The following is a 12,169-nucleotide window of genomic DNA, read 5'->3' as shown; positions in this document are numbered from 1 at the left end:
GACTTTAATGGGACTTACTTCCAGGAAAGTGTGCACAGGATTGGATCCTTCCAGAACAATCCTATGCATTTGTATAGAAAAGTAATTTCCATTGAATTCAGTGGAGATTACTCTGAAGTAAATTGGCATAAGATTGCAGTCTTGATGACAGAGAACATAACCACATAGTGGTGATGAATAAGAGTTGAACGAGAGATTGAACTGGCACAGAGATATAGCCATTTAGGCTGGCATTTGAAATTTCATTAAAATTTTTCATATTGGTTTAGTTCAGTGGTAGGGAATCATAGAATCATAGAATCCTAGAGTTGGAAGAGACCACAAGGGCCATCGAGTCCAACCCCCTGCCAAGCAGGAAACACCATCAGAGTACTCCTGACATATGGTCGTCAAGCCTCTGCTTAAAGACCTCCAAAGAAGGAGACTCCACCACACTCCTTGGCAGCAAATTCCACTGTCGAACAGCTCTCACTGTCAGGAAGTTCTTCCTAATGTTTAGGTGGAATCTTTTTTCTTGTAGTTTGGAACCATTGCTCCATGTCCGCTTCTCTGGAGCAGCAGAAAACAACCTTTCTCCCTCCTTTATGTGACATCCTTTTATATATTTGAACATGGCTATCATATCACCCCTTAACCTCCTCTTCTCCAGGCTGAACATGCCCAGCTCCCTTAGCCGTTCCTCATAAGGCATCGTTTCCAGGCTTTTGACCATTTTGGTTGCCCTCCTCTGGACACGTTCCAGTTTGTCAGTGTCCTTCTTGAACTGTGGTGCCCAGAACTGGACACAGTACTCCAGGTGAGGTCTGACCAGAGCAGAATATAGTGGCACTATTACTTCCCTTGATCTAGATGCTATACTCCTATTGATGCAGCCCAGAATTGCATTGGCTTTTTTAGCTGCCGCATCACACTGTTGGCTCATGTCAAGCTTGTGGTCAACCAAGACTCCTAGATCCTTTTCACATGTACTGCTCTCAAGCCAGGTGTCACCCATCTTGTATTTGTGCCTCTCATTTTTTTTGCCCAAGTGCAATACTTTACATTTCTCCCTGTTAAAATTCATCTTGTTTGTTTGGGCCCAGTTCTCTAATCTGTCAAGGTCGTTTTGAAGTGTGATCCTGTCCTCTGGGGTGTTAGCCACCCCTCCCATTAGATATTGAATGACCCATTAGATATTGTTGGGCTAAAACCCTTACCACCCGAGACCATATTGGCCAACAATATCTAGAGAGCTGCTGTTCTTTAGCACTGATAGAGATGGAGGCCAATTCAGTAGGTAAATGCAAGTAATTTGTAGTTGTTCTATCAATAGCCAAATACACATTTTACAATATAAAAAATGATGCTTGATTTCATATCTTCACCAGCTACAAATATTCCATAGTAATTGTGATTATGGATCAACAGGTCCATGAAAATACAAATCAGATCCCCCTGCTGAAAAGTGTGCCACAACAACTGGGGAAGTGAAAAAAAATATGCTGAAGATCTGAATTGCAATCTGCACATTAATGTGAGGGGTTTTGGCTCAGGCTGCTTTATTGAGGTATTTGCAAATGTGAGATCCTCACATCCCATTAATGGCAAATCCTTTCTCAACCCTTCATCTGTGTGTATTTCTGCATACTTCACCAGATCCAGCACAACATTGCGAAGCTACAAAACTCTGCTGCTGAATTTTCTGACAGATCTGAACAGAGCTTCCTTCACCTCCCTATTTCTCAAGCTGTATATGAGGGGGTTCAGCATGGGAGTCAGGATGGTGTAGAACAGAGAAAACATTTTGTGTAGTCTCTTCAGTGTTTCTGTTTCAGGGACTATATAGACAAGGAATATTGACCCATAGAAAAGTGACACAACAATCAGATGAGAAGAGCAGGTGGAGAATGCCTTTTGCTGCGCTACCTTGGATTTAATTTGCAAGACAGTGGAAATAATGCAGCTATAGGAGGCCAAAGTTAGTAGGAAAGGGGGTAATGTCACCATCAGCCCTAGTATAAAAACTGCAGTTCTTACTATGTGAGTATTGCTACAAGAAAGGTTTGCCACAGGATATACATCACAAAAGAAATCATCAATTTCATTGGGCCCACAGAATGTGAGCTCTACCATGAGAGATGTTATGATAGTGTTGGTTAACAGACCACTCATCCAAGAAGTGAATGCTAACTGGAAGCAGAGTCTACCATTCATAATGGTTGAATAGTGCAGAGGTTTGCATATTGCGAAATACCGGTCATAGGACATCATGGCCAGAAGATAACATTCCGTAGCTGCCAAGAAACCAAAGAAATAATATTGTGTGATGCATCCCATAATGGATATGGACCTATCCCCAGTAAGGAAACTGACCAGCATCCTGGGGAGGATGGTGGAAATGTAGCAAGTCTCCAAGAAGGACAGGTTCATGATGAAAAAGTACATGGGGGTTTGAAGATGCTGGTCAACCACAACCAGAAAAACAATTAGGAGGTTTGCAACAAGCGACAAAGCATAGATGGCAAAAAAGAATACAAAGAGGAAGATTCGCAGTTCAAGGAGATTACCAAATCCCAGAAGGATGAATGTTGTAGGGCTTGACATATTTTTCTTTATTTCTGTTTGATGATGAATCTCAACATCGTTCTGAAATACAATTTGACAAGTTTTAGTGAGCTTGGACACTCCTGTTTCACCATCCACTGATGTTCGAAGCTAAAGTTGGCAGGATCCAGGTATCCAATATGGTTTTCTCATGCTGTATTATTTAAAAATAATGGTCATGGAGTATCATGTGTTTTAAAAGCTCTGCCATGACCCTACTTCTTTTCCTTTGAAGCACTTCTCGCATAGAAAGGGTTAGAGTTAGGGCCAGTGAGAAGGGTTGATTTGCAGAGGTGAGGCATTTGGAGAGAAGGATAGTGCTTAACCATTTCCTACCGGTGGCTTTCCCATTTCCTCCCTGAATCTAGGCAATATTCCCAAAGCTGGGATTCCAGAACTATGTTGCTGCCCTTCCCACTAGGGATAGTGATGTAATGAGAAAGTAAGACTGTACAATCCTGAGACGGGATTGTATCTCCTTCAAAAGTATGAGGGATGGGGATACTGTTTTAGGTGCTTCCAGGTAATACAAAATATTTTCCCTGGAAGTAGAAAACTTACACAATGGAAAATCACCAGATTGTAAAGCAGGCAGGGGCAAACATGGCCCTCCAGATGTTTTGGGACTGCAACTCCCATCCTCCCTAACTAATAGGACCAGTGGTCAGGGACTGCAATCAGGGAAAGATCTGCAATGCAGATCTTATAAAGTGTGTGTCTGAACTCATGTGTGTGTCCAGCACTCATATGTTTTCCAACATATGGTTTAGGATCTTCTGTTGAAGTTAAAATATGCTTTTGCTGTGAATATGTGTTTCTACCCTTAACCGTATGCCCCAAGATGTTCATGCACCAGAGGAAGGAAGAAAGGTTGGTTTACTGCATGAAATGAAAGGGACAGTTTCATTAGTTTACCCTGCCCAGTTGGTATTTGAAAGGACATGACCTTAGTGAGAAATGACTCACTTGTTTCCTGAATCAAAAGTTTACCTTAGAATAAGGGAATGTTTTCTGTGTGGAACACCATACTTTCCTACAGGATGCTGTAATCAAACTTTGCTGGTGACACAGTGTACTGTGTGCTGATATTCACAGTATTAGGGGACACACTGTTACACAGGATGCAAGCACAGCACCGATGACAGATGTGTGCCCGGTCTGTGCATAAATACGGTAATAGAGGATAGACCAGGATTTCCCATGGCAGTCTGTTTTTTTTAAAAAAATTGTAAATACAGTGGTGCCCCGCAAGACGAATGCCTCGCAAGACGAAAAACTCGCTAGACGAAAGAGTTTTCCGTCTTTTGAGTCATTCCGCAAGATGAATTTCCCTATGGGCTTGCTTCGCAAGACAAAACGTCTTGCGAGTTCTTGCGAGTTTTTTTCCTTTTTCTTAAAGCCGCTAAGCCGCTAAGCCGCTAATAGCTGTGCTTCGCAAGACAAAAAAACCGCTAGACGAAGAGACTCGCGGAATGGGTTAATTTTTGTCTTGCGAGGCACCACTGTAAATAAATGGCTTTGCATACTGCTTGATTGTAAGAAAAACTTTTAGCAGTTTACAAAAGCATGAAATAAAACATTAAGATTATCTGTAAAACAGCTCAAAGCAGGTATTTAAAAACAGTGAAAAGATGACTGAAATCATCAATAGCTAAAAAAGAAGACACATTTGTTTTTGCTACATATCTGAGGAGGTTTGGCTAAACAAAGAAATTTTAGGCAGGCATTGAAAAGAGTATAGTGCAGATACCTGTCAGATATCAGTAGGTTGGGCATTCCAAAGTATAGCCGCTGCTCTAGATTTCTTACACTACTGATTTCTTACAAGTGTGGAACACATGTTCTTTAGCATCTTCAACAGTGCACATTCCACAAAGCTAAATGTTCAAGTTGGTACATATGTTCCACTATGAAACAGCTCTTATTTCACAGTTTCTTTTCATGTTTAGCTGAAATCTTCTTCCCTGTAATTTTTTCTGGTCCTACATTTGGGAACAACGGAGAACAAGTCTGCTCCCTCGTCTCTGTGTTATACCTTTAAACATTTGAAGAGAGCTATTACATCTTCCCTGCCTTTTTTTACAGGCAGCATTCTACCACATTCTACCAGCATTCTTGGTTGGAGGGCAACCAAAATGGTCAAAGGCCTGGAAACGATGCCTTATGAGGAACGGCTAAAGGAGCTGGGCATGTTTAGCCTGGAGAAGAGGAGGTTAAGGGGTGATATGATAGCCATGTTCAAATATATAAAAGGATGTCACATAGAGGAGGGAGAAAGGTTGTTTTCTGCTGCTCCAGAGAAGCGGACACGGAGCAATGGTTCCAAACTACAAGAAAAAAGATTCCACCTAAACATTAGGAGGAACTTCCTGACAGTGAGAGCTGTTCGACAGTGGAATTTGCTGCCAAGGAGTGTGGTGGAGTCTCCTTCTTTGGAGGTCTTTAAGCAGAGGCTTGACGACCATATGTCAGGAGTACTCTGATGGCGTTTCCTGCTTGGCAGGGGGTTGGACTCGATGGCCCTTGTGGTCTCTTCCAACTCTATGATTCTATGATTCTATGATTCACATGTGTAACACAAGAATTCTAGTCAATCACTCGGAGTGAGTGCTGAACATACTGTAGCCAAGCAATATCCAAGCAATAGCCAACCTTTTCTTTTTTGGCTGGAGTTGGAGAATGAAAGAAAATGTGCCTGGTGTGATGTAGCTTTGGGGGAAGGAGAAGAAACTCTGGTAAACAGTGAAGTCCTATTTCCCACTGCTGTCATCTCTATTAATACCATTGTTATTGCATTAACATTTGCATTATTTTCATTATTTTAACTCTGAGCACCTAGTCCTGGAGTTGTTTTCTGTGAAATTCAAAGTGTTGCCTCCAGTATTCCAAAGAGTTTAAAATTAATTGCTTCAGTAAAATATCTCATTTCGTATGCTTGACAACTCTATGGCTTTCTTAATAAACTTAATAAACTTGAGGACTGAGGAACATTATTATTTTGTACAACAATAAAGTGAGAGAGAGAGACAGAGAGAGAGAGAGAGAGAGAGAGAAAGAAAGAAAGAAAGAAAGAAAGAAAGAAAGAAAGGGGAAGGTACATTAAATAACTGTCAATCTGAACAAAAATGAGAACAAACAGATTTATGGAGCACATCTTTCACTTCATATCAGACAATCCCACAGTTCCAAATACAGCACATAGGGATGAAAAGATAATGCATAAATATTTACCTCCAAAATGATTATATTTCTAGGTGGAATTTCTGATGTGTTAGATTCAGGTTCCATCACTAGAAGACAAGTCTCTGTTTTGCTGCTTCTCTATCCTAACAATCTTTGCTTCAGGTGGATGTTGTGGAGTCTTGCTTCCTTACAGTAGCAGGATATCAGTGCGCTCTTCTAAAAGCTCCCAATTTGTCTTGCTTCTATTTATAAGGAAAGTATCAGCAGATGCACTTATTCAAATATGGTTAAATGATCAAGCACAAATGTTTCTGTAGATGGAGACTTGCAAGTACTGGGGGGATGGCACTGATCAATTTCCCCCCCTATGCTTGGCTCTATGTGTCAGTAATTCTGGGAGCTATGCCAAACATCTTAAACTATTAGCATGGTAAGGCTCACATAATAGGACATCAATGATACTCCAGCCAAATGAACTGGAAAAATGTTCTCAGATGCGGAAAGTTACAGGTTCACTCATGCCAGGGGGAATTCATTTTATTGATTACATGTTACTCTCCCAAAGCCGGGTCTTGATATTATGAAACAGATGTGTTTTCTTTAAATATATATATATATTTGCAAATATAACAACATGACTAGTAGGAATAAATAAAGATAGCAGCATCTGACATCGACAATAAGCATATTACACCAATCCTAATATAAACATATAGATTAACATACACAGTCTATGTATCCAGAAAGGTATCTAAACAAGACTGACAATTAGGAGCTTTTTGTTCAATCATAAGAGGGACAACGAGGTCTTCAGACCACTGTGTAGTAGATGGTGGATGTTTGTCCTTCCAACATTGAAGTATACGTCTCTGATCCAGCATAAGAGTTTCCAGAATCTACTTCTGCTGTCCACTTGCATCCTCTCCCCAGGGACGCAGGTGGCACTGTGGTCTAAACTACCGAGCTTCTTGGGCTTGCCAATCATAAAGTCGGCATTTCAAATCCGTGCAATGGGTTAATTCCCATTGCTTTGTCCCAGTCATTTGTTGTCGAAAGCAATCATGGTGCAATACAGAGTTTAAATTTGTAAAAATTATGTGTCCATCTCACAAGAAACTACAAGTGTTTCATAATTACAAAATCTTTCTGTATGCTTCACCAGATCCATGAAGACATCCATCAGATCCATTTACTCGGAATAATCCCACAACAACTGAAGAAGTGGAAAAACGGGTAAACAGCTGAACTGCAATTGACACATTAGACCTGAGAGTTTTGGATCAGGAAATCTTAATGATGAATTTGGCATACATAGTTCCCTCAGACATCATCAAACATCCTTGATAATGCCAAATTCTTTCTCAGGACTTCCCCCACGTTTCTGTATCCTTCAACTTCTCTATCAAGTCATTTTGGAGCTATGAAACTCTATTGCTGAATTTTCTGAAAGATTTAAACAGAGCTTCCTTCATCTCTCTGTTTCTCAAACCATATATGAGGGGGTTGAGCAAGGGAGTCAAGATGGTATAGAACAGAGAGAGGGTTTTGCGTAGTCTTTTCAGTGTTTCTGTTTCAGGGACTATATAGACAAGGAATAATGATCCATAGAAAAGTGTCACCACAATTAGATGAGAAGAGCAAGTGGTGAAGGTCTTCCACTGGGCAGCTTTACACTTAATTTGTAACACAGTGAAAATAATAAAGGCATAAGATGCCAAAGTTAGTAGGAAAGGGGGACCTGTTCCTATCACTCCTAAAATAAATGTTGCAAGCTCTACGAGCTGAGTATTGTTACAGGAGAGGTTTGCCACTGGATATACATCACAAAAGAAATGATCAATTTCATTGGGCCCACAGAATGTGAGCTTTAGCATAAGCAAAGTGATGATAGTGTTGGTCAACAGGCCACACATCCAAGAAGTGATCACCAGTCGGATGCAGAGTCTACCATTCATAATGGATGTGTAGTGCAGAGGTTTGCATATTGACAAATACCGATCATAGGACATCATTGCCAGAAGGTAGCACTCTGTGGCTGCCAAGAAACCAAAGAGATAGTATTGTGTGATACATCCCATAATGGATATGGACCTATCCCCAGTAAGGAAACTGACCAGCATCCTGGGGAGGATGGTTGAAATGTAGCAAGTCTCCAAGAACGACAGGTTCATGATGAAGAAATACATGGGGGTTTGAAGATGCTGGTCAACCACAACCAGAAAAACAATCAGGAAGTTCATGACTAGAGATAAAACATAGATTGCAAGCAACAATATGAACAGGAGAATTCGCAGTTCAAGTAGATTGCCAAATCCCAGAAGGATGAATGCTGAAGGACTTGATTGATTTCCTCCCACTGCTGTTTGCTGGTGATGACTGTCAAAATCATTCTAAAACACAATTTTTAAAAAAAGCATTAGCAAACTAATGTTGCCACATTTGTATTTGTCTTTTAAGAGATATCTGCTCCTCCACAATGGCTTTGGGAAGGGAAGATTTGTGGTGGAGAAGCAGCTGGAAAGAAGGTTGCTGGACCTTTTCCTACGTGCTCCTTTCTCATGTTTCCTCCACCAACCCAATCATGATCGCAGCATTTTGGATTTGAAACCCATGCTATTTCTCTTCCCAATAGTGACAGGAATGGAATCCTGAGAATAAGACTGGGGAATCCCATACATATTATATGTATGGGGTATTGCTTTGTATGTTCCTCAATAAAGAAATCTAACACAACAGAGAATCTCAGAACTGTAGAGTTGGGAGTTACCTTAAAGTCCACACCCCTAACTAGTACGGAATAATGGATTTATTTATTATTTTGTTTAAGAAGATAACAGAAATCACTGTGTTAAAGCTGACCAAAAGTCCAGAGGTAGCATTATTATCAATTTACGATGGGGTGGAAGGTTCACAGGCTATGAAGGACTTGCTCACAGATTTATTGACAGCTGCACGAATTATTATAGCCAGAATGTGGAAGGAGCAAACTGAATATAAAATGGAAGAATGGTATAAAGAGGTGTGGGATATAGCTACTAATGATGAATGTGCCATTAAGGTAATACCGGGAATGTGCAAGAGAAATGATTTTAAGGAGATATGGAGGTTGTTTGTATAATTTGTACTGTTAAAACGGAAAGGGGTCAAGCCATTGTAAGAGGTGTTGAATTTTTGGGAGATTGGATAGTTACAATGGAATGGTCTTGGTGGTGCGGTGCACATTTTTATTCTTATTCATTTATGTTTATTACTTTGTCTAATAATAATAATAATAATAATAATAATAATAATAATAATAATAATATTTCATCACCCCTAACAGTACAGAATACTGGACTAACTTCTGTGATGTAACCATTCAAATGTTTGAAGATACCCATCTCTATTTCCATACATGCCCTTTTTGTGCTGTGCTGATTCTATTATTGGTGTTCAATGTGATTCCTCCTAATATGATTTCTACAGCTGCAGTCTAAAATGGAACTAAATGGGTTAGAGGACATACAATTGTAGCCCTAGTCCAGGGCACTGGTATAGGTTAAACACTCCAAGAACCTGATCACATGAAAAGGTAGGCTGTTCCAAAGGACATCATAGCAAAAATCTGGCGTAGACAATGTGATGCCCACCAGAGGTTTGGGGCTACAATTCTTATCAGCCCTATTTAGAGATGGAGGAGAAAATTGATTTTAATGAGAAACTACCTAATTCGATTCACACTTCTCCATATTTTGCAATATGGTTCTCATACCAAGTATATTAAAAGGAAAGTGTCATGGAAAAATGAGCATCTTCATTAAAACTGCATTCATCCCCCCCCCCAAAAAAAAATGTTTCTAGAAAAATAATAAAGAAATGTCATGATTAAAATTCACAAATTGCTATGGAAATGTTGAGAACTAAATTTAAGAGTATAAAAATGAAAAACTGAGAGAAACTGAAATGGAAAGACTCATGCATCCCTCCCCCCCTGTACATATGGCCAAGGGTCAGGGATAATGGGAGTTGTCCACAATATCTGGAGAGCCCTGCATGAGCTATTCCTACACTACAGGAAAATATGAAGGATGAAAGGACCTGAAAGTGAGATTACTGGATACAGTTGAAGGAGATACAGGGAGGATGTGTGTGTGTGTGTATTTACTGGTGACTGGACATTTGCCTCCTCCCCTTCCTCATTACAGAGAACAAAAATATGCCATTTTAAAAAATGATCCACACCATCTCATCCATCTCTGGAGTTTTATGCTTAATTCTTCAGGATATTTCAAGTGATTAATAAATGAAATGGGGAAGGGGGAGAGAAAAGTAGCTGAACCGAATACCTTGATTGTTGTAAAAATTATCAATATTTTTATTACACTAGCTTAGGAAACATTCTCTAATCCCGAAGTAAACTACATATAGATTTTGATTTTTCTTCCAGAACAGTATCACTGAATCAAACAAGGTAACTACAGATCCTTATTACCTATATAAAGTGAACAGAATTCTGGGTAAAAATCAGCAGCTTGGAAACATCATTGATTGCGAGATTCCAAACGAAGATGAAGAACGTAACTGTCAAAACTACAAACTCAGTTGAGCCAGAACTGAGGTACATTCAAAATATTCAAATGTCATGAAATATTATTTAAACTATGAGTACCTAGCATTGGATTGAGAAATCCAGCATGTTATTCCTGGTTGTCTAAAGAGTCTAAAACTGATCTGTCCAGCAAAAGATGGCTTTTCATACATTGTATACATATTTTCCTAATAAACCTTGTGACTGACCTATAAGGAGGAAGGCAAATTAAGTAAATGCAATTGATCTGAACCAGTGCTTTTTTCAGGGGGCACTCAAGGGTTTGCTGTACCGGCACCTCTTTTTGTTGTTAATAAAAAGTGTGACACTTACAGTAACAATTTCAGGGTGAGTACCGGCACCTATTTTTCTAGAAAAAATAGCACTCTATTTTTGAACAATCTAAACAGAAATCAGATCAGACTTACTAAACCCACCTTCCACAGTTCACCATGAAATTGATAAGAGTTGCCATATGAGTTTGAAATGGTTTCTGTACATACCTGATAGAAATATGGTGCCTATAAACCATATTAAATTCTCATGAAATAAAAAAGAAACACCCTGTTCCAAGGATAGCACATGGGGATGAACAAAATAAAAAAATTCCTTCCAGTAGCACCTTAAAGACCAACTGAGTTAGTTCTAGGTATGAGCTTTCGTGTGCATGCACACTTCTTCAGATACCTTCTTCTTCAGGTATCTGAAGAAGTGTGCATGCACACGAAAGCTCATACCTAGAACTAACTCAGTTGGTCTTTAAGGTGCTACTGGAAGGAATTTTTTTATTTTGTTTTGACCATGGCAGACCAACACAGCTACCTATCTGTAACATGGGGATGAGAAACTGTATATTTACCTCCAAAATTATTGTGTTTCTAGATGGAATCTCTGATGTGTTCAGCTCAGTTTCCATTCTTAGGACGCACAGCTCTCTTCTGATTCCTTATGGTGCTCCCAAGTTTTGTTCCAGGTGGATGTTGTGGAGTCTTGCTCCAATCTTGCTCCCATCCACTAACAAAATATCAATGTGCACTTATTAAAGTTCAAATGTTCAAGAAGTCTGGCTTCCATTTAGTAGCAAAATATCAGTAGTTACACTTATTTAGACACAGTTAAATAATCAAATACAAGTGCTTCTGTCACTAGATGTTTGCAATGACGGAGAAATCACTAAGCAGTTTCTGCCTGTGTTTGGCTACCTATATTTGTTATTCTGGGAGTTATGCCAAGTGTCTTAAACTATTAGCATTAGGTGTTAAACTATTATCTCACATAATGGGATGTCAATACTGCAGACAAAGGGGGGGGGGAGTTCTCAAACAGGGAAAGTTAGATGCTCACTCATGTCAAGGAGAATTCTCTACCCTCTTCCAAACCCATGTCTATTTAATTAATGGCACCAAACTGATATTAACATACACACACACTGTCTCAACAGGATGAACAAGAATAGCCAAGCTATACCCACCGAGACTTTAATTTTCAAGTGTAGGAGTAAAAATAAACAAATAAAAGAAATAAAGTTGGATCATGATATCCTTGTGGAAAAAGATATCATACCTGAGAGCTGGATCCATTGCCATATTTAGAGTAGTCCCATTGGAATCAACGGAACTCATTTACTGATCTTATAATCTTTACACTAAGGATTGTGCCCAAACTGCTTTATTGAGAGCAAACTCTAACAGGCATTAGGCATGAGAAAAGACTGGATTTCTTAACATTACTGAATGGGTCTATTCTAATCATGACTAATGCATTCTCTGCATTCTGAATTAAGTGAACTTTTAAGGACATTTCTAAATGAAGCATGTGGAATTAATCTAAACTGGA

The 12,169-nt window shown here is 39.4% G+C and overlaps 3 protein-coding genes across 3 annotated transcripts in view; 1 reads left to right on the top strand and 2 right to left on the bottom strand.

Annotated features, from left to right (window-relative positions):
• The window catches only part of LOC309327550 (epididymal sperm-binding protein 1-like), a 96,967-nt gene that overhangs the window by 70,629 nt on the left and 14,169 nt on the right, over positions 1 to 12,169 (top strand). The window lies entirely within an intron of this gene.
• On the bottom strand, positions 1,657 to 5,871 carry LOC309327041 (olfactory receptor 2AP1-like; the record flags this gene model as incomplete). The annotated part of the gene is made up of 2 exons (XM_081836078.1): positions 1,657 to 2,625; positions 5,815 to 5,871. The coding sequence occupies 2 exons, from the start codon at positions 5,869 to 5,871 to the stop codon at positions 1,657 to 1,659; spliced, it is 1,026 nt and encodes a 341-aa protein (XP_081692204.1).
• On the bottom strand, positions 7,185 to 11,249 carry LOC309327040 (olfactory receptor 2AP1-like; the record flags this gene model as incomplete). The annotated part of the gene is made up of 2 exons (XM_081836077.1): positions 7,185 to 8,156; positions 11,193 to 11,249. The coding sequence occupies 2 exons, from the start codon at positions 11,247 to 11,249 to the stop codon at positions 7,185 to 7,187; spliced, it is 1,029 nt and encodes a 342-aa protein (XP_081692203.1).

The sequence above is a fragment of the Podarcis erhardii genome (assembly GCF_964252035.2).
Source record: "Podarcis erhardii genome assembly, chromosome: 13".
NCBI lineage: Eukaryota > Metazoa > Chordata > Lepidosauria > Squamata > Lacertidae > Podarcis > Podarcis erhardii.
Note: the sequence above shows the minus strand (reverse complement) of the source record. Positions and strands in the feature narration are given on the sequence as shown.